Source organism: Delphinapterus leucas, chromosome 3, assembly GCF_059928025.1.
Source record: "Delphinapterus leucas isolate spDelLeu-1000000601 "Yukka" chromosome 3, BTC_Dleu_Yukka2, whole genome shotgun sequence".
Classification (NCBI taxonomy): Eukaryota; Metazoa; Chordata; class Mammalia; order Artiodactyla; family Monodontidae; genus Delphinapterus; species Delphinapterus leucas.
Genome location: NC_143131.1, coordinates 45,594,429 through 45,615,948, shown reverse-complemented (window position 1 = coordinate 45,615,948; position 21,520 = coordinate 45,594,429). Strand labels below are relative to the sequence as shown.

Sequence of the window (21,520 nt, the reverse complement as noted above, 5' to 3'; positions counted from 1 at the left end):
TGAATCAACACATACTGCTTCCTTCACTGAGAATATCTTGCTATGAAAAAATGTCAGCTGAATTTAGTGCTTAATGACTTTAGTGCTTAGTGACAAAGTTTACTTACATTCTGGCTCCAGTTCCTTAACTTGTCACGGCAGCAGCCCACACTTAGAGTAGCTAAGAAAATACACTGAGGGTTTTAGAGGGTCATGAAATCAATTTTGTGACTTGCAACCTTTCTTTAAAAAAGTCTAATGAAATAAAAAGATATCAGAGCCCATGCTACTTAGAATAAATATCGTTTAATGAAACTTTTGTTTAAGTTATATATAAGTATATGAACACACGTGTACTGGGTCACAATGTAAAATTATATTTCTAACTGTGGATATTGGTCAGAAAAGTTTGAAAAGCACTGGTCTAGGGAAACATGAAAGCACAACTGTGCTGATTTAAGGCTGGACTGTGGTCCATTATGATTCCCAGATCTTTTTCAGTTATATATCAGCAACAGATACTGCCAATGTTTGATCCATATTCCTCAGTCTACCCTGGAGTTGTCTTTGGACAGTACCTGTTCACACCTGGCTCCCGCATCTCTCTGCCTAAGGTTGTTCTCTGCCTGAGACAGTGGGCCTGGCCCTCCTGAAGGAAGGGCAGGCCAAAAGTGCCCAGGAGTGAATGCCAGGAGTGACCTTCAATGGGGACGGGAATTAGTGGATAAAATTCCAACTTCCTCACCCCTCAGTGGGACAATGCTAAAGCATTACACATCGTTTCTAAGAGGGTTACAACACAGATTAACAAGAGGAAACTGAGATTCAGATAAATTAAATGACTTTTTCCAAGGTCGCATGTGCGAATAACATTTGAACTCAGGGCTGTTTTATTCCAATGTGCACTATGCTATAGCTGTGTTACATATATATTTTTCCCCTAAGGTACAGTACCTTGACCTGTAAAGTTATTGACCTTCTAACAACTTCTCCAAGTTATTGACCTTCTAACAACTTCTCCAAGTTAACCTGTCTTGTTTTCTGGGCCAGTCCTTACCCTGTGCTGTTAATTTCACTCTATATCCTTCCCTTGAACTGCTCCATATGACAGGTGCCAATTCCTGCAGGCTGCATTTTCCGAGCTCCTGGGTCCGCTGGCTTCTTCCCAGTTCAGGTAATGGCAGGCACTGGCAGGAAATTGGAGGGGGAAGAGAAAAACCAGGGCATTTGTCCTTTTCTCTCTATGCCTAGTTGCATCTCCAGCACAGCTGTATCTCCAGCTGTAGCTAGTCAAGCATACAGTAGTGCCAGCTTCCCCCAGTGACTGGCCTCTGGGCTGCGGTAACATTGATTCTTCCTTTTGTCTTTCCAGCTTAGAAGGTGTAACACTTTCTGCTTTTGCAAATCTATGGATTGCTTCACAGTCCTCTGTTCGGCATCTCAGCCAAACCTATGGCCTATGTAACCAATTCATGGATTAATTTCCTTTGTTTTAAATCTTAGAATGGTTCCCAGTTGGAACCAACTGATACACTTTATAATCTCCTATTTCGTAAAGAGTGGTGAGTCCTCTGAACATGATGTATATCATGCAGGAGCATGTTATTGATTACACGGTATTCAGCTCTCCATCAGCCCCAAGTTTCCTTGTCAATGTTTGTCTTTAATTAACAGGGTTGTTTTTTTGTTTTTGTTTTTGCTTTTTCAGTCTCATTTTCCAGCTGGCACGTATGCCAGTGTTCTCTCCTGGGTTCCCTAGAAAATAGAGCCTGAGACAAGGATTAAGAGATGGTGATTTGGGGAAGTGCAAAGCCATGGTAGCAAGAGTGAAGAAAGAGGGAAGTTAAACAGGGAAGGATGGGAAGCAGTGCAAGGTGATACATAACCATGCTGGTCATTGCTTCTTGACAAAGCCACGGGAGACCCAGCAGGTCACTCAGCAAGTACATCTGCTCAACCACTGGACATCTCAGGACAGGCTGGGTGGAGAAACTGTGCCCCAGAGTCATCCACCCAAGGGCGGGAGGAAAGGGAATTTAATTACCTGGCGCCCTGCAGTCTCCCACATCCCCATTCATCTAAGCTTGCCTCCTATGGAATTCAAACCTCCACGTTTTTGGCTTACACCATCCAATCCCCCTAACAGTCACTCAGGAAGCCAGATTCCATGCTTTGCAGCTCTTTATTGTCTGAGTGCAGAAATGGCAGAAGAAGCCAGATACCAGCAGGAGCTGTGTGCATGGAATCGGTCATCCACAGTGGAGGCTGCAAGTGTGAGAGGGCAGATTGGGTGGAAAGAATCTGAGGGGGCGCGTGTTATGGATTGAATCATTTCCCCCCTCCCCCGAATTAATATGTTGAAGTCCTGATCTCCCAGTACTGCAGGCTATGACTATATTTGGAGATAGGGCCTCTCAAAACATAACTAAGTTAAAATGAGGCTATTAGGGTGGGCCTAATCCAATCTGACTGATGTCCTTATAATTGGAAATTTGGACACACAAAGAGACACCAGGGATACGTGTGCACAAAGGAAAGGCCATGTGAGTATACAGTGAGACGGCAGCCATCTGCAAACCAAGGAGGGAGGCCTCAGGAGAAGCCAAACCTGCCGACACCTTGGTCTTTGACTTCTAGCTCCAGAACTGTGGGAAAATAAATTTCTGTTATTTAAGCCACCGAGCCTGGGGTACTATGTTATGGTGGCCCTAGCAAACTAACACAGCACATAAGATGTTTCTGATACAGAAATCAGTTCCTAAAATTCCTTCTTTCTATTGAGAGAAGTTCTCCCAAAGTATAAGCTTGTTCTTGTACAACTTTGACTTGGTAATTTTGGAGAGAAATCCACCCAGTGGTGTGGTGAATTCATTTGTGTGTAAATATAAATGTCGGGGCATAAATATTTCAAAAGTTGAAATACAAGTTAGTGAATGAGGAGAGCTGTTTTGCAGTGTAGACTTACGATGAATCTCCTTATAGATCCCAGCACAGTGAGATCATATGTCCCTTCTTCTCCCTGATGGAAGGCCAGGTAGAGCTGATGTGGCCAGTATGGGCCAGGAAAAACTTTCAGTTATGGGTGAGTAGAGGTCTTAGGGAGATGCTGAGAGTAAAAGCCAAAGAAGCATGTCCCAGTGAGTCACACAGGTAAGGGATCCCTGTGGGACGTTACTCTGTGGTATGACATCGAGGAGAGTTGGGTATCTGAGGTGGAGGAAGGAGAAAGGACCACAACAGGTCAGAACAAGTGAGCAGTAGGGCTGCCTGACTGCACAGTGAAGACAGAGGGCTGGTGTCTGTGGCTGGGCTTTCTGGTACATGTACCACATGGGCAGTCCCAATCTAACCAAAGGCCAGGGATGGAAATGGTTTGTAAATGGATTAATAAGTGAATGACTGTTGCCTTTGTAATACTGTTCCTAATGATGCATTAGGACTCATTGCCTATTATCCTCATTATTGTATACCTTAGGTCATTTCTCTCTAAGGAAGTGGCTACCATTGAACTAGATCCTGATTCATTCATTCAAATATATTTACTGAGTGTACATGCACTGTGTGCCAAGCAGTGTGCTAGGCCAGATGTTTGCAAAAAAATGGACTGAGACGGACATGGTCTCTGCGCCCTCCGCTTACCATCTTTTAAGTACTGTATACCTCAGATTATTTTCCTTACTGTATTGTTACAATAAGTTGATCTGATACACATTTTTCTTTTATCCAGTTTCATAGGTTATTCTAAAAGTTGGTCCCTTAGTTTAGCACTTGTTTTTTCCCAAGAGAGATTGCTTAGTCTCGTTTATAAAATTATCAAGATTTCACTTAAATGCTATCTTTTTGTTTTCTAATGGTTCTTGGTTCACTCATTAACATCTTAATATGAAGAAAAGAGCTCAGGCTTTAAATTCAAGCAGCCTTGGGCCCAAATTCAGCTCTGTCATTTAAAAGCTGGATAAGTTTGAATTTCTCTGAGCCTTAGTTTCCTTATCTATAAGCTGGAGACAATAACAGCTACCTCCAAGGTGATGATGAAGAAGACTATACGAAAAAATATGTACTTAATAGGTACTCAAGGGACTTCCCTGGCGGTCCAGTGGTTAAGACTCTGCACTTCTCCTGCAGGGGGCACGAGTTCGATCCCTGGTCGGGGAACTAGGATCCCACATGCCATACGGTGCGGCCAAAAAAAAAATATATAGGTACTCAATAAATGCATGTAATGTGGAATCACACTGTATTTACATTTGGTTGTGCAACTAAATGAAAAAGGAGGAAAAACTATTTAAATAGCATATATTTTGATATTCCTGAAACATTTCATGATAATAATTTTAGAAGAAATTGAACTGAAAAAAAAAAGGCTTAGGAAAGTGTCTATACTTTAAGCCTAAATACTATGGCTTGTATTTATAGGTCATACTGTACCAAAAAAAAAAAAAAGTAGCTTTAAACACCAGAATTATACTCAGGGCAGCAAGGTGCTCACACTGTGAGAAGCCAACCAAGAGTACAGAAGGTTAGAGTCTCCCATTTCAAGGTAAACCCAGAGTATATTGATTGAGGGAAATGGAGAGCAAAGTCACTGGCACTCCTTGAGTTGTGCATTCTTTTTTTCTTTCTCTCTTTTTTAAAAAAAATTTTATTTTATTTATTTAGTTTTGGCTGCGTTGGGTCTTCGTTGCTGTGCGCGGGCTTTCTCCAGCTGCGGCGAGCGGGGACTACTCTTCGCTGCGGTGCGCGGGCTTCTCGTTGCAGTGGCTTCTCCCGTTGCGGAGCACGGGCTCTAGGTGCGGGGGCTTCAGTAGTTGTGGCTCATGGGCTCCAGAGCACAGGCTCAGTAGCTGTGGCGCACGGGCCCAGTCGCTCCGCAGCATGTGGGATCCTTCCGGACCAGGGCTCGAATCCGTGACCCCTGCATTGGCAGGTGGACTCTCAACCACTGCACCACCAGGGAAGCCCCGTGTGCATTCTTTCTTCAAGATAAGTTATGCAGCCGTTAAATTAGTTCTGCTAATACTTGCCTTGGGAAGTGGCAATGTTCCTCCATCAAGAGAAGTCACTATATCCTTGCCCTGTGTGTTCCATCTCAAAGCCAGTTCTCCAAGCTGGTTTCCCCAGTTAGTTTTTGCTAAAATTCTGACGTTGTTGAGTTCAGCTTTTTCAGAACTTTCTCTAGCTTCCATTCTAATACAGTACAACATACAACTACAAAGCAATTGTCAGTACTTATGGTTGTTTTGTTCAACCTGTTTTGGTCAATCTTAGAGAAATAAGAATTATTTTTTCTTTTCTTTTTTTTTTTTTGCGGTACGCGGGCCTCTCACTGTTGTGGCCCCTCCCGTTGCGGAGCACAGGCTCCGGACGCGCAGGCTCAGCAGCCATGGCTCACGGGCCCAGCTGTTCCGCGGCATGCGGGATCTTCCCGGACCGGGGCACGAACCCGTGTCCCCTGCGTCGGCAGGCGGACTCTCAACCACTGCGCTACCAGGGAAACCCTTTTTTTTTTTTTAATAACTACATAGACCATCTCCCTTCTGTTAACAATCTTTGTTTAGGCAAAGCTTACTACAGTGAATTAGCTTTCTCACGGAGTAATCATCCATTCCGTCAAGAAATATTTGAGTTTCACCCAGGAAAAATGGATATGTTTAGAAAAATGCAAGAAGTTTGATGTGATAGCGAGCTGAAATGTTGGTATTACAGTCTTACCTGAAGCCATGTTGAGAGGTAAGGTTAAGAGATTCTAAGAGTCTGCAAACTGGAAGCTCACAGTTCACGTGATTTATTTAACATGGTTTATTTAACCTACATTGTGTTGAACTTTTTTTTTTAAATTAGTTGATAAATTTTGAAAACCAGGAGATGTCACATAAAAATCCGGCTTTCCAGATGTTCTTGGAAATTGAGAATGCCTGGAAGCACTGGGCCCACATTCTCACAAGGCTAGAGCCAGTCTGCTGAGACTGAGTTAGTGGCTGCTCCATTCCGGTAGGGTTACTGTCTGCTGGTTTGCTATTGCCCCTACTTTAGTCTTCACAATGGCCAGCTTCACTTGTTCGTTGTGCCTGCCTGACTAGCACAGGCACTTGAGATTGAGACATTAACTTTGGATAGTCTATTTGGGTTAGATGGAATCTGTAGAAAGCTAAATATTTGTATTGCATTACCGTGGCCCTGTTAAAACTGCTTTCAGTAGGTCATACATTTATAGGATGCCCTCAACTTTCATGGATGGTCACTAAAAGAAACAGTGTTGCAAACCCTGCCCGTGCCCTTTGAGGATCTGGTAGAGGATATTGCCCTCTACAGTACTACATTATTATGTAGCTCAGGCAAGACATTTTTTTAAAGGTTCTGAAAAGCTTTGTTTCCATGGAAGAATTTGTACAGTTCTTCTCAAGGACAGTGAGAATCAAGCAACGATTGTATTTATTTTTTATTTTTTGCTTTAGCTCCAGAAAGCTCTAAGCCAAATTTATGGTTTAACTCTCATGTTGTGTATCACACCTCATTACCTGCATATTCTTGTTCTAACTTCTTCTCTGGTGTTAATCTCCTAGGCTAATTAGTTTCACTGGCCCTCATTTTTTATACGTACATTTTCTTATTTTATTGTATATATTGTAAGACATCTTAAACCATACATTTATAATCTTTTCTTGATTTATTTCATTTCTAAAGATGGCTGGAGGATGTTATTACATTTTGGTTCTCCTTAGGTGTTACTGTGGTTTCAGTTTTGAGTTTTCCTTGCTCTGATTCCCATCCACCACGTATAAAAATTACTCAGTTACACAGTAAGCTTTGACAAGGACTTTTACGGTGATCCCATTGTGCCCAGAGTCCAGCATAGGACTTACTTTCTATATAATGCCACCTGTTGTATATAATAATAACAACAGTAAAAAGTAATTTTTTATTTCAACTCCCTAGAACAAGGGGACTTTTTATCTGTACCAACTGCTAGAAGCCTTGTCATCAAAAAGAATGAAAGATCCATGTACAAACAGTAGACTTTACACACTTTATCATAAAAGGAATGTGTTATATAAGACTGGGTGCTATACTTTTTCTCTGGGGATTAGGATTGGAAAGTGGCTCTATTTCCTTAATCTGCAAATTAATTTAGCTTCACTTATCTTTCTATGAATCCTTATTTAATAGCCTGGACATAGACTACATGAATTACGTACTAGGATGGAGAGCATATAAGCAGCCAAAATTACAAGTGCCTGTGCAAAATCTTTATAGTTTAATAAAAAGAGAATCTGCAGACTCTCTACTAAGTTTACGCAAGTGCAGGAGTCTGTATATTTCTTAGATAGGGCAAAATGGAACCTAAGGCCACATTTATAGTTTGGATTAGCCACGTTTTGCTATGAAGGAAACGTTTCTCCTTAGTGTTAAGTATGACAAGACAGGCTGCTGGAGACACTTTCTTCATGACTCGATCCCAACCCCATTCTGTGGTGGCGTGGCCTGTGGTCCAGCTCAGGGCATTGTTTAATGGCTCTGTCCATGGGATGTGTTCACTACCACTTTTCTAAAGTTAATCACTTAATTTCAAGCCATTTTTTACTTTGAAAACTCTAAACGCCTCATTGAGGACAGTACATACAATGTGTGCCAAGCCCTCTGGTTTCAAAGTTCAGCTGTTTTTGAGTTATTTGACTCGACAAAATGTCGAAAGATATTTTTCACAGCAGGGAAAGTGTAATTTTCCATGTCTTTATGATGTTTTGAAATGGTTGAGGTGACTTTTCTCCTAAAATTTCCATAAATAAATAACGTTCACCAGTGGAATAACTTTAATTTTGAGATGCCTTGCTTAAAAAGGTTGAAAGTAATCATCTCCCCTCCTATCCATAATCCAGTCTCCACCATTGGAGGGGAGAATCGAAGGCAACCCCAGATTAAAATCCAGACCTTTCATGTTTGGACTAAAAGAATGGAAAGTTTAAGCTTCTAAAAAGTCTCTCAATTTGTGAGATTACGGCAAATAACCTCAATTCTATTATTTAATATTACGTGTTTTAGCAATAGTTGATAGAAGAGCTCTGGTGTCTGATATTACACTCTTCTCCAAGTTTGTATAGGGCCCTGCTATACTTTTCTAATTGTGTTTGCATCTCACTTATCCAGGACCTTACAGTCGACTTCTCTTTTCCACTTTTTCTTTTTACTTTGTTTTCTATACATATTATTTCTGGCCTCCTGCCTCAAGACACCTGTGTGCCAAGGAAACTAGGAATACGGACTCGAACTTCTTGCAGGATTTACCTCTGTGGGCTACCAACGAGTTGTTGGTGAATATTTTTGTGTACTTTGCTCAGAGTTGTTCAGTGTGAAAATTGAACTGCCAGGAGTTAGACTTAGGTCTCCCAATGAAGACCAAACGGCCATAAGACGTGCCTAGAAGAAGGTACACCTCTTAAACCTTGTCCTCCATCCTCAACCCATCCACTTGCCCACAGGTCTACTTTCCCATTTGACCCTAAGCAAATGTTTGACCTTTTGGGAGGGAGGTGGGAGGTGGGTCAGTTTCAGGCCCTTGAGTATTCCTGCTCTTCCACAGGTCTATCAAGTGTGTACCTCTGGGTCATCCCTATTTGGGATCAACCCTATTCCCTTACCACCCTATTTGGCAATTAATAACCTCTAGTACTGTTCTAACTTTTTTTCCCGAACGTGCAGAGTTTGTATTTTACAAGCATCTTCTTTGAATCGTGCAACTCTATTCACTATCACTTCTTTGCCCTGTTGATCTTTTGCCTTTTCTTCCGTACTGTCACTATCTTCCAAAGCCTGTTTGGCAAATGACCACTTCCACCGTCTACTCCATGGGCCAGTGTACGCTGATCTGCATCCCCCATTCCTGCAGGTCTCTTAGGGGAAACCGCAAAATGCCTGGTCGCTGTCCTCTCATTCTGGACTGACACTGCAGTCCATCAGCCACTTCTTCCATTTCTCGGGGCTTCCTCTCGGCCATCCACCACCTCCTCTCTTCTTACTTAGAGAAGTCTGTCGAGTTGTCCCTCCAAGTCTCTTGCCCCTCTCCCCAACGCCCTCCCGGACCGGAGCGTCTGTCGGTCGGTCCGCAGCCGCCCCGGCCGGTTCTTGGGCCTCGACTGGGTGGACATGGGTCTGTCCTGCGCCGATGTTTCCATCCGTCCCCCGTCTGCCTCCAATTCGGCAGGAACTTTACTCCAGCCGAGAGGCGAAGGGCGGGTGAGCGCGGGTGCGGGTCGAGGCGCCCGCAGCGGGCGCGGGGCGCGGCGAGGGGCGCCGGATGGGGTGGGCTTGCAAGCGGGCCGGGGGTGTCGCGGGCCGCCCTGCCCTATAAGGGGCCGAGCCGCCTCCGCCGCCGGGCGGGTGCCGGGCGGACCGCGGCGGCGGCGGCGGCGGCGGCGGCGGCGGCGGCTGCTATTGGCTCAGGCTCCCCATCCGGGGACTGGGCTCGGCGCTGCTCGTTCGCCCTAAAGGTACCAATATGGCGGAGGTGAGCAGGGAAACCGGGCAGGAGCGGCCGGGCTGGAGCGGGTGCCCGGCGGCCTCCCGCGGTCCCCGAGCCGGCTTGGGGGATCCGGGGCCCTTCCCGCGGCCCTACGGGGGGCGGCGTGGCGGCGCGGGGCCGCGGGGCGGCGACGGGCGGTGGCGGGGCCGGCCGGGGGGCGGGAGCGGGCGCGGGAGCTGTCTCCCTCCGGGACTAGGCCGCGGCGGCTCCTGCCCCGACCCGGCCGGGCGACGGGGCCGGACGGGAGGCGGCGGCCGGCGGCAGCGAACCCCGGCCCGCGGACGCCGCCGTGCCGTGCCCCCGGGCAGCTGACGCGGGCCGCCGGAGCCTCCGCGCCGCCTCCTGGGGCCGGGGTGGGTGGAAACCGGCCGATCCCCCCCCTCCGCGGCCGGATTGCAAAGCGGGGAGCGGGCTGCGCCACTGCCCTGCTGGAGGAGTGTTCTGTGCCCCCGGCCCATTGGGTCCAGGCTGCGGTGCGGAGGAACCTCACGCTCCACTTTGCTCCGGGCGCGGAGGCGAGCGGGATGCGCGGCCGCTGGGCTTCGCGAGAGCCGAGCGGGACTCCCCGCCCCGCAGCCCGGGAGGTGCGGGAGCTCCTGTGGGTAAACGGGGAGGACCAAGACCCTCGACGCTCTCTCCACGGACTCTCGGTAGCCCCACTTTCCTCCGAGCTTAAGGGGGGAGGCAGGGCGAGCGGAGCTGCCCTGGCTGTGTCCCCCGGGACTAGTGAGCTTGGGGGGAGGGGGTGGCGCAGCAGAAGCCCCTCGGCTGGAGCACGCTAGGGCGAGGGGCTCGCTGGCGGGCCCGGGGAGCGACTGAACACCCTGGAAGGAACCAGCATCTCTGGGACTGCGGATCCGCGTCTCCGGACGCCGGAGAGAGTATGGGGGGGCTTGAGCTTTGGTTTGGGGGCGAGTGTCCGGTTGCGAGCTGGCAACGCTCGGGGGCAGAGGACAGCCCAGGAATTGGGGCTACCGGGCCCCAGGAGGTGGACTGGATGCGCAGGGTGAGTCCCTTCCAGGAAAGGGTGTTAGGTTGCGAGTTGTTGTTTGGGGCCGTGGAGAGCCAGGTGGGATTTTGGGGACTCCTGAGATGCCGGGGTATGGGGGACCGATGCTGTGAGCCGACTGCTCTGGGTTGTGCTTCTCTACTTTGTAACTTGCTGAGCTCCAAGCGGAGTCTTGGAGTTGCCAGTTAGACACCGGGCTTCGTCCCCGGTGTGCGAGTTTGTACACTACGGACTCGGGGAGGAAGGCGAGGCAGCCAAGAGGGGCCCGAAAGGGGCCGGGAGCGATTGGAGCGAAGCTACGTCTTGCACTTTTGGCAGCTGCGGAGGAGCGCTGGGCTCCGCCTCCTCTGCGCCCTGTTGCCGGCGCTGCCTCTTTCCCTGGCTGCGCGATCTAACCGCACGTTTTCTTTTCTCTCCTAGGCTTCTTTTGGAAGTTCGAGCCCAGGTTTGTCCCCTTTTCTTACTTTTCAGTGGGTCCCAAAGGGTGATGGGGACCCAAAGATCTATTGCTCAATTTTTCCAACAGAAATTTGTCTTGCGAGTTTTTCATCATTTGTTTTTAAGAGGTTTCAGTGTTCATTTTGGTAATTAAGCTGTTGGAGGAAGGAACAGTTACACTCTTTTCTCACTTTTATCTGGCATGTTGAAAAAAATACTTTTGTTACAGAGCTGCTAATTGACAAACGTTCTTTTTAAGTAATAGATCTTTAATTCTCGCATATCGTGTTTTTTTCTCCAAGCCTGAAACGGTTAATCCCAAATCTTTCCCAAACTTTCCACTAACTTTAGCAGTTTAATTTAGATTTTAATTTTTTTGAGAAATTGTCTCTTTAATTTGTCAGAACTTTGGGGGTGCTTATATTGATCATTAATCCTGACTCTCCATCTCCCCTTGTTTTGTCTCATACATTTTTCATAATTGAGAAGTGTCTGTGGATTGTATTAAATGCAAAATTGAGAGTTACGTAAAGCTGTCCTAATTAAAAGAAACACATACTTTCTGAGTTTGGCAAAGAAAAGTGGTAATACAGAATTTTTGAGGTGAGACAACATTAGATCATCTAGGACAGTGTTTCTTAACCATTTTGGTGTTAGAAACCCCTGTCAGGATCTGATGAAAGCAAGGGACTCTGTCTCCAGAACTCTGCACATAATGGATAATTGCATATAACTTGGGGTTTGTGGAACCCCTGAAACCCATCTATGGCAGAGACCTTTCCTCATGTGCTGAAATGTTAAGGACAGCTTTGTTTCAGTTTCTTATTCTCTTTCCAGCCCCCTTTTGGCTGCCTCTTTTCCCTCTCATAGTCTCCAGGAAAAGTGCCTCTGAACTAGTTCAACTCCCTTATTTTACACTTGAGGAGACTTCTAAATAACTCTACCGAGAGTTACCTAGTTAATAGCAGAGTCTGGATGGGCTCCCAAGTCTTCTGTTACCACATGTTGCCTTAGAGTCCATTTTCTTGCGTATTACTTCGTGTCTTTAGTCAACCTTTAATGTCTCACTTGATTATTATTTAAGGTATTATAAAATAATTAACACCAAGTAGAAGAAATTTGTGGCTATTTTGAAAATAGCTATGTCTTTACATTTAAAAATTGTTTTAAGTTTCTCTAATTTTGAGACAAACATTTCTTTGTTATAGCTGATTTCAGGGAAAGAATATTTATGTACATGATGCCAAACATCTGGATGATAATGGAATTTTTCCATTTTGTATCACTGTCTGCTTTTAAGAAGTTGCAATCTAAATAAAAAGCAAAAAGTGTGGTTTTGGTGTTTAAACAAACTTATAACTTGTTTATAATCAATTAGCCAATTTTTAAGAACATTTTAGAACCAGAAGAGACTAGAGGTCATTAAACCAACCCTATGAATTTTATAAATGAAAAACTGGACCCAGGCCCCGACGGTTTAAATGACTTGCCTCAGGTCCCAGAAAGCCAGGGACAAAGCCAAGAGTAGACCCTCAGTCCCTTCTGTTTCTGGCTGTTATTGAATGAATACTTTCCTCTTTCAGGGGAAGCCTTAAAGTGTGCCAAGTGATACGTGGATTAGAAAGAGGGTAGAGCTCTGCTTTCAAGGAGGTAGAAAAGTTACCATCTACTTCATACCTTACACTTTGGCATACCCCAAAAGTTTTCCTCAAAGAAGATTTGTAATGGTTGATGTTCTGCTTTTCAGCTATTTAACAAATATTCATCTTTCTCTAAAATTAACTTAAACTACCTATACTTCAACAGGCTTTTAAAATGAGCAGGTTAATATCTTTCAGCATTCAAAAAATAACATTATAATGTAAACCTCCTAAAGAATAGAGTCCCATAGGAATTTTACTATTTTTAGGGCTAATGATTAGAGTTCTCTGAACTCAGAATGAAAAACATTGAATTGTCTGTGTTTTTTTCCATAGTGAAAAATCTTTGGTCTAGTTCAGTGTTTTGGTAATGATCTTAATGTCCTTAAATGTTTAAAATATTAAATAGCTTGACTAAAAACACATCAACCTTTTTGTGTTGAATATGCTTCCTTCCACTTCTCCCTTTCTCCACTCCAAGATTCTAATACTTCTTTCCTTGCCTGCTCTGAGAGTGATCTAATTAAATTACATAGTAGAGTAAAACAAAGGGAGAAAATCCTGTTTTTCATAAATTTGACTTCATTTTCGGGATTATGGATAGTATTCATTTCTCCACTTGGTTTTCAGGGTATCCTGTTGACTTCAGATTTGCCATTAAAAAGCATTACCATCTTTTTTTTTTTTTTTTTTTGGCCACACCACGTGGCTTGCAGGATCTTAGTTACCAACCAGGGATCGAACCCATCCCCCCTGTGGTGGAAGTGCAGAGTCCTAACCACTGGACCACCAGGGAATTCCCAAGCATTACCATCTTATAAACAAGTTGGAATTGACTAAAACAACTTGCAATGGGATACATCTTCCAAGGCTCTTAGATATGATTTTCTGTATTCCCTTCACATAACCTTAAGAACTTTATTAGTAGTCCAAAGAAAAGCATGCTTTTATGGTTTAATGCTGGGGAGCTTGAAATACTGTTATAGACGTGAAAAGTGAGGTAGTGCTTTTGAAGACTGAATTGCTGTATAGCTGCTTCACAGAAATTTGTATTTGTTCTAAAAACCACATTTCTGTTGTGATTTGAACCTTTATTTGAGGGTTAGAATTTGAGTAAAGTTAATATTCCCTTCTACTGAAGTTTTTAGCCTCACTATGTAAGACTCTTGTGAAGTCTTCCTTTCATAATCCTTCTCACATTTTTCTACTGCTTTTAGACAAGTGTATTAAGGAACTGGCAGTAGAACACAAGTTATTTTCTTTTGTAAATAGCCTTGTGAACCTGTAAAGTGATTCAGTTTGTTTCCTTCCAGTTGGGTCTTTGTCGTCTGAGGATCATGATTTTGACCCCACTGCTGAGATGTTGGTCCATGACTATGATGATGAAAGAACTCTTGAAGAAGAGGAAATGATGGATGAGGGTAAAAACTTCAGTTCTGAAATTGAAGACTTAGAAAAGGTAAAGGATTTTACTTTAGTATTTTAATACAAACTTATAGTAAAGATTTTGACATTCTATTATAAATTATTTATAACCTACCTGAAATAAAAATAGTATCAAAGAATCTACTGTATAGCACAGGGAACTGTCTCTTGTAATAGTGTATAATGGAAAAGAATCTGAAGAAGAATATATATATATACACACACATATTTATAAGAAGATATATACACACACGCATATATATAAACAGCTGAATCACTTGGCTGTACACCTGAAACTAACACAACATTGTAAGTCAACTATACTTCAATTAAAAAAATAGTATCAGCGTATTTCCTTTTGACCTAACTTGTACAGAAAGTTACTGATTTTCTTGTTATTTTGAAGGATAGCCTAATAAGTACATTTTCGTATAACTTTTAAAAATTATTTTATGTTTGTTAACCTGTTTTTAAGTTTATACCAGGACAATGAACTAGGTACATTTACAGATGAGAATATTGAGATATAGAGAACTGTAGGAAACTTAGTTCTGAATCCTAGTCCAGCCTCTTTACATTATATCACACTATTTTACTGAGGGGCAAACTTGAGTTTAACTAAGCACTGCAGTAGATACAGGGAGAAGTTCTCCTTCAAGAAACTTAAAATCTGATAGATTACTATAAGGAAATTGAGAGAGAAAAAGTTTTACTCTGTTTTTAAATGTGAATTAGTAATATCCTGTTTCCTTCCCACCCAGTCATCTTTTAGAAAGTCGGGAAGGTAAATGTAGTTTATAACTTTTAAAACCCCAAATCAGTATAAATTCAAATGAACTGGATTTTAAACATATATTTATACCAGGAACTACAGAGAGAGGGGTTCCTTGAAAAGATTATACTTATCTGTAAATTAACCTTATTTGCAAATTTCTAATCAGCCCAGAATAACAAAAGTTTTCAGGAATAATACTGAGTTTTCATACTTCTTTTTCTTGAAGAAGACAAAGCACATTCTTAGGTAATCTCTTCTGCTATCTTTGTGAGGCAGGGCTGTGCTATTATTGCATTTCTTCTTTCATCTTAACACACAGGGAAACAGAAGCAGAGTCTTCAGGGCCTAGACCCCAGGCTTGCTCCTGTAGACATGAAATATTCTAAACATGTTTATTCCTTTGGCAGATTAATCCAACATGGTTGCGGTTAGATTTAATCATTAAAAAAAATACATATATCTCCTATAAAAGCCAAACAGATTTGGGAATATAGAGATAAAATTGTTACGAAATAATCAAGAAGAAAAGTCTTACCTATCACTTCTTTCAGGGGTGATGATAAGTTGTTGCCTGTTGATGAGAAAAGATACCCAAGAGTCTCAAGCTCTGCCTTGACTTTATTCAGGGAATTCGTTTCTACCTCTTATGAGTAGGTAGCCTAGAAAAATTGAGAATTATAATCCAGCTAGCATTATCACTAAGCCAAGGACTGTGGTGGGTCCTGGGATGGCAAAAATGAGCAATTTGACAATGTTTCTGATCTCTGGGAGCTTATGGTCTAGTGTGGGGTGACAAATGAGAGCAAAGATTTTTTTGATGTCCTCTGCTAAGAACTATGAAAGCAGTAAGCAGTGAGAGCTATGGGAGAAAGGATTTATGTCTAGTACAATGTGTTTAGCCTCATGTGGAAGTTCATGGAAGGCTTCTTAGAATACTTCTCTCCTGTAGTTTTTTATGTCAGGACACTGCTGTGGGCTTGGTCAAAAGTCCCAGGTGGTCTCATAATGCACCTTCCTTAATTATGTGTTTGCTGTTAAAGATAGGGAGACAGCAGTCTGTTTACAGCATGACATAAGAAGGTAATATAAATGTGCTAGACTGTGCTTTAACCACACAAATAGATGTTTTGTCAGTAAACTAGTAAGAATTTAAAATTTAATGTGTTAATGTAGTTACTACTTGAGTATGGGTAATCTGGTAGAGATTTTTATGGGCTGGTAAATTTTTGTTTTCCAGATTTGTAGGTTTTATTCTTCCAGAGATTATAGTAATAGCTGCTTTAATCTGTGTGGTGAGTTTTAAAAGAAAATTAGGGAAGATATAGAGAAATAATCAACAGCAAAGAGTTACTCACTTAGCTGTTCACAGAAATACCTAGTTTCTATTCCTGTGATTTTCATTTTGTTTAGTAAACTCCAGTAATTAAATCTTTGTAATGATACCTGTCACTGAATTTGTAGATTCTGAAAAATTACAGGCCTTTAAATGTTTCAACTTCTCTGTACTTAGGCAGTTTTGCTTCTTGGCATTTTGTCGCATTCTTGGAAATTGAGACAGAAAAATCCAGGTGATTTTTAAACAAATTCTAGTGAAGACCTAAGAGCTGTGTCCTTGCTCAGAAGGCTAATCCTTCTCTCATTGAGCAAGGGACAAGAGGAGCTGTTTCTAAGAGTGACTGACTGCTCACTTCATCTGAACTGTGATTCTTATCTGCAGTAAAGCATAACTGTGTAGATGTGGTCTCTGTTCTTTATTGATGTTTAATGAAACATGAAAACAAAGAAAAGAAACAGTAGATAGAGACACAAATATAAAGAGTAAGGATCATTTTATTTTTAGAAGAAGTTTGAAATTATTTCTATACAATTTAAAATAATGTATTAATCTTATATTATTGGAACAGTGATTTAGGTGTTGGTACATGGTAACAGTCTTAGAGCCTTGGTGTTAATGTTTTAAAAAACTACAAGTTGTTATGCTCATAGTAAATAAATTTGGTAGTGTATACATATGGCCTTTATTTTGGTGCTTACAAATTTTTAGTGCATTATATGTTATGGAAAATAAGAGCGGTACAAAATCAGTTTTCTTACAGTAGCACTTTGGTAAGTATAGAGAATAGATTATGTGACAAGATTTTAGTTATTAACCATACTAAAATAAGGTTTATGTTATATCGTTCTACATTTTAATCTATTCACATTACTGTTTCCTGAGAGGTTTTAATTTAATAATCCTAGATTTAGACCTATAAGTTTTAAAAAAGTAATTTACATTTCTGCCTTTATTAATATATAGATTTCTCCTCTGATATGCATTGTGAAATGAAAAAGCATTTTAAAAAGTTATATGTATGCGGTTTTGCATCCAGTATTATAAGATACCAGACTGGTGTTATGTGAAAATTAATTTGTACCTCACTTAGACAATGTCATTTGACCCATTCAGCAACACCATCAGGTGTGTCAGACATGTATTAGCATTATTTCCTTGGCTCAGAGGCCTTGTTGATTGTAAGATGTACCGTAGATTTAGAAGTAGCATAGATGGGAGCAGGGAGGGACATTACTATGAGAAATTTGTACAGTGGTGATGAGGTGCATCCTGATTTCTGATACGTGAGGTTATGCATCATAGGATTAATGAAATAATGTGTTTTTCTATTTACAGATGAGGAAATAGAGGTGAGAGAGGTTAGGTGATTTGCCCACAGTAGTAGTTAGCAATTAGTGAGCCCTCTGCCTCTAAATATTGTGCTCTTCCTGTTACAAATCCTTTGACTTACAAAACAGTTCATTTATAAGTGTGACTGGACTCAGATGTGTCCCTTGAAATTTAAATAGGTTCAACAAAATGCCTGAGAAATATTGTAGAAGAGAAAAATCCTCATCCCTGGGATAAGGTGCTAGATCAAACTTCTAAGCTGATCTAGCCACCACAGATCCTCAGAGACTTTGAGATTTGCTAATTCAATTTTGAAAACATTTCTTCTATGCTTCAAAGGACTAAGTGCTTTATTAATAGACTCTAACAGAAAGCTCATTTGTAAAGTGCTTCAGAGACTGGATTAATCTTCTCCAGTTTTGCTTTAAAGTTTTAGTACAGATCATTTCTGTGTTTTAGCACCAGCCCCTTCTAGGGGTCATTACAGTGTCATCCTTTGACTGTATTAAGGAGGTTTCCACAAAGAAGGTCACCTTCTCCCTCAACAGATGATCATCCTTGTGTGTTTGTAGAGAAAGTAGGATTTTCGTGAATGACTACCCAGAACCTCCTGTTTGCCCCACACATGCAAACTTAACTTTTATGCTAATTCTTCCTTCCTTCTCTCCAGTCCCAAAAGCATCTTCCACATCCCAGGCTAGTCCCTAGATTCCACCCCTTTAGCCCTCAGTTTATTCTTCTACTTATTTTTTTTATTTCAGTATGGCCTCCTACTCATATATTTCCCACATTTGGAAATTCTGTTTTGACCCTGTGTTGCCCTTCAACATTCTCTTTTTATAGTGTGTGTACTTTCTGCCCTCCCATTCAGTCCTCAGCTTTGCTTCTCCCAACAGGTTGTAAGGTCACCAATAATTCTTGATTGACAGATACAAAGAATTCATGTCTGCTTTATCTTGCTTGATCTCTCTTTGATATTTGACCCAAGTGACCATCCGTGGTTTCTCCACCCTTGCTTCTTTCTTAACTTACATAATCCTGCATTTTCCCCTAGTTCTACTTCTACCCTCTGGTGTTTCCCTCTGTAGTATTTATGGACTTTTCTTTCTTTACCCTCATTTTAATTGATGGTATTCCCCAGGGTTCTAGCTTTTGTCTTCTCACTCTGTATTCCTCTTCTGGATAACTCATTCAAGCCCAGTGCTTCGACTTTCACCTTAAATCATCTACTGTCCCACCCTCTACCCTTAAGTTTATTTGTCTTTTGTTTTGGTCTTATAATGATGCTGTAGCTATTTAACCTTCTCAGGCCAGAAATGGGCAATCCACTTAGACTCCTGTGTTACCTACATTCCCTCTATCACGTAAGTCAAGAAATAGATTCTTTAATTCCCTTCTTAGTTCAGGCTCTTATTCTTCTACTCCCCCTAGGATGTCTTTTTCAAAATGCAAATCATATCTAAAATTTTCCAGACGTGTCCCATTGCCTATAGGGTAATATATCTGAAAATTCTTCTAATAAAGCATAGATCGCCTTCTCTTTACTCTCTCCCTGAGTGAGCTCATCTACTCCTGTGGCTTTAAATATCATCTAGATGCTAATGAATGCCAGATTTATATCTTTAGCCCAGCCTGATCCTCTGAGCTCCAGGCTCTTAGCCAACTTGACTTTTCCACTTGGATGTTTCATAGTCCTCTCAAACTTAACTTTGTGTCCTCTGCAAAACTCTTTTCTTTTAAATTATGAAATTCACCGTATTCTTCTCCTCTCAAACATTTCGGTTTTTTTTATTATTTTTTTTAATGTTTGGCTGAGTTGGATCTTTTTTGCTGCACACGGGCTTTCTCTAGTTGCGGTGAGCGGGGCCTATTCTTCGTTGCGGTGCGCGGGCTTCTCATTGCAGTGGCTTCTCTTGTTGCGGAGCACGGTCTCTAGGCGCGCGGGCTTCAGTAGTTGTAGCTCGCGGGCTCTAGAGCGCAGGCTCAGTAGTTGTGGCGCACAGACTTAGTTGCTCCGCGGCATGTGGGATCTTTCTGGACCAGTGCTTGAACCCGTGTCCCCTGCATTGGCAGGCAGATTCTTAATCGCTGCACCACCAGGGAAGTCCCTCTGCAGAGCTTAGTTTTTTTCCTTCATAAACCTTTCCTTCCTTTAGTCTTTTCTACCTCAGTAAAAGTTACCACGATAGGCAGTTGCTCAGATAGAAATCTGGGGAGTTGTCCTTCTTTCTCCCTTTTACTCCAGTAGCCCATTTGATTACACCTCAGAATACATCTCATCTATTCACTTCTCTCCATGTCTGTATCACTACCCTAACCCAGCATGCAACTCCTAAGTGGTCTCCCTGCTTTTCTCTTCCCTCTTCATCTCCCCAAACTTTTCTTCATACAGCTGCCCAGGATTTAAGAAGAAATAAAGTCATGTCACTCCAGTTTTATAATTCTCCAATGGCTTCCCGTTGCCCTGGGAGTATGAAGTCCAAGTTTCTTTCCCATGAGGCCTTTTGTGATCTGCCTCTGCTTGTCTTTCTAATCTCCTCTTGAGCCATTCTTCATTCTACTCTCTGTGCTCTGGCCATTGGCTTAGTGGAAAACCATATTCAGGCCTCAAGTGTGTTGTTTCCTTTGCCTGGAATGCTCCTCACAGGATTGGTCACTTCTCAGACTTTGGGCCTCAGCTGAAGTCATTCACTGTCTGACTCTGTAACCCTATGACAGTAGGCCCTCCACATAATTCTGTATCTCAGGACCCTATTGATTTCTTTTGCACTCATCTTAATTGGCAGTTCCATATTTGAGTATTGTTGGTATCCCCCTAGTCTGTAAGTTGTAGAAGGGCAAGACCTGTGTTTCATACCAGCACCTGGCACAGTGGGCTCCTGGCACAGTCACTGCTCAGTCAGTGTTTCTGACGATGAACCACAAGTCCCTAGCACACAACCCTATCTGTTAAAAGCCTCTTCGTCTTTCAGGACTTAGCTCAGTCTTTGTCCTCTGTGTGATACTTCCCTACCATATACTATTATTCCTGGAGTGTAGGTCTTCCCTTCTCTGTACCTACCATTTCACAGCACCAATTCCAGAACTGATTAAAGCAGCTGTCACTGTGTTTTACAATTGTTAACTTATCAGTTCCTTCCACCAAGATTGAATTTCTTGAGAGCAGGGATTTCTTTTTTTTTTTTGGAAATTGTATTTCTTTACCCATAGCCAGTAGTCCTTCACATGGTACCTAGAGCTCAGTAAATGCTGTGTTGATGGGAAGGTGGACTGTCAGTGCGTGATGAGTGAAAGTTGCCATCTCCCCAGTTCATGGAGGGAATCTGAAACTGTAAAGTTTTGGAGAAATATTGCTAACAGGTGGTTGGCAAAGGCTGTAACCAGTCTCCTCTTACAACTAGTGTGAACCAGAGGGAATGGGCTGCATGGACTCTGCAAGGAGCAGGACTGGAGAAACTCTCAATGTGGTTCTGGCACCTTCGAGGGGTTCTTTCATTTGCGAGAAGAATACTTCATGAGGTTTTCCCGTGGCATGGGTGACTTTCTGTCCATCCTGACCATCCAACTTAATTTGTGCTGAATTTGTCCATGCTCCCAAAGCAGCTTTTTACTGATTCCACTTCCAAGCTGAAAAGTTTTCATGAGTGGCATGGTCATTGGAAAGGTGCATGTCTGCTACTGCAGATTCACAAATTAGCATTCTGTCATGTACCTTATTCTCATCTCATAACATGAATCTGTTTCATTCAGGCATAGTGAAAAATGTAAGTTCTATACTGCAAAGGTGAAGGCCAATTCTTAGGGACCCCCAGAACCTGTGTCCCTTGTGGGCCCTGGTGGGCAGCCAGCTGGCTCTCTGGGAGACATCACTGGCTCTCCTCAGCTCACTTTGTGATCAACTGTAGGCATGTGTTGCATACTCTGCTTTCATGCTGTGTGCTTCATGACTTAGATTTTTTTTTTAAAGGGAAAATTAAACCGTAAGCTAGTTTTAAAAGTGAATCTCTTAATAGATGGACATAAGCGTCTTTAAAATATTTAAGAAATTAACTAGTTCATGAATATATGGTTT

General features: G+C 42.4%; 1 protein-coding gene across 6 annotated transcripts in view; it reads left to right on the top strand.

The window, feature by feature from the left end:
* The first annotated feature begins 9,413 nt into the window (after positions 1-9,413).
* MIER3 (MIER family member 3) overlaps positions 9,414-21,520 on the top strand; it is a 60,760-nt gene continuing 48,653 nt past the window's right edge. For 3 of the 6 annotated variants that reach the window (XM_089908871.1, XM_089908872.1, XM_089908870.1), the window contains exons 1-3: positions 10,216-10,502; positions 10,926-10,950; positions 13,897-14,042. In XM_089908871.1, coding sequence (XP_089764997.1) covers positions 10,380-10,502; positions 10,926-10,950; positions 13,897-14,042 — 294 coding nt within the window. In that variant the 5' untranslated portion in view covers positions 10,216-10,379. Of the gene's footprint in view, positions 9,482-9,601; positions 10,147-10,215; positions 10,503-10,925; positions 10,951-13,896; positions 14,043-21,520 lie in introns of those variants that run through there. The other 3 variants (XM_022597231.3, XM_089908875.1, XM_089908873.1) reach the window with 3 other exon arrangements.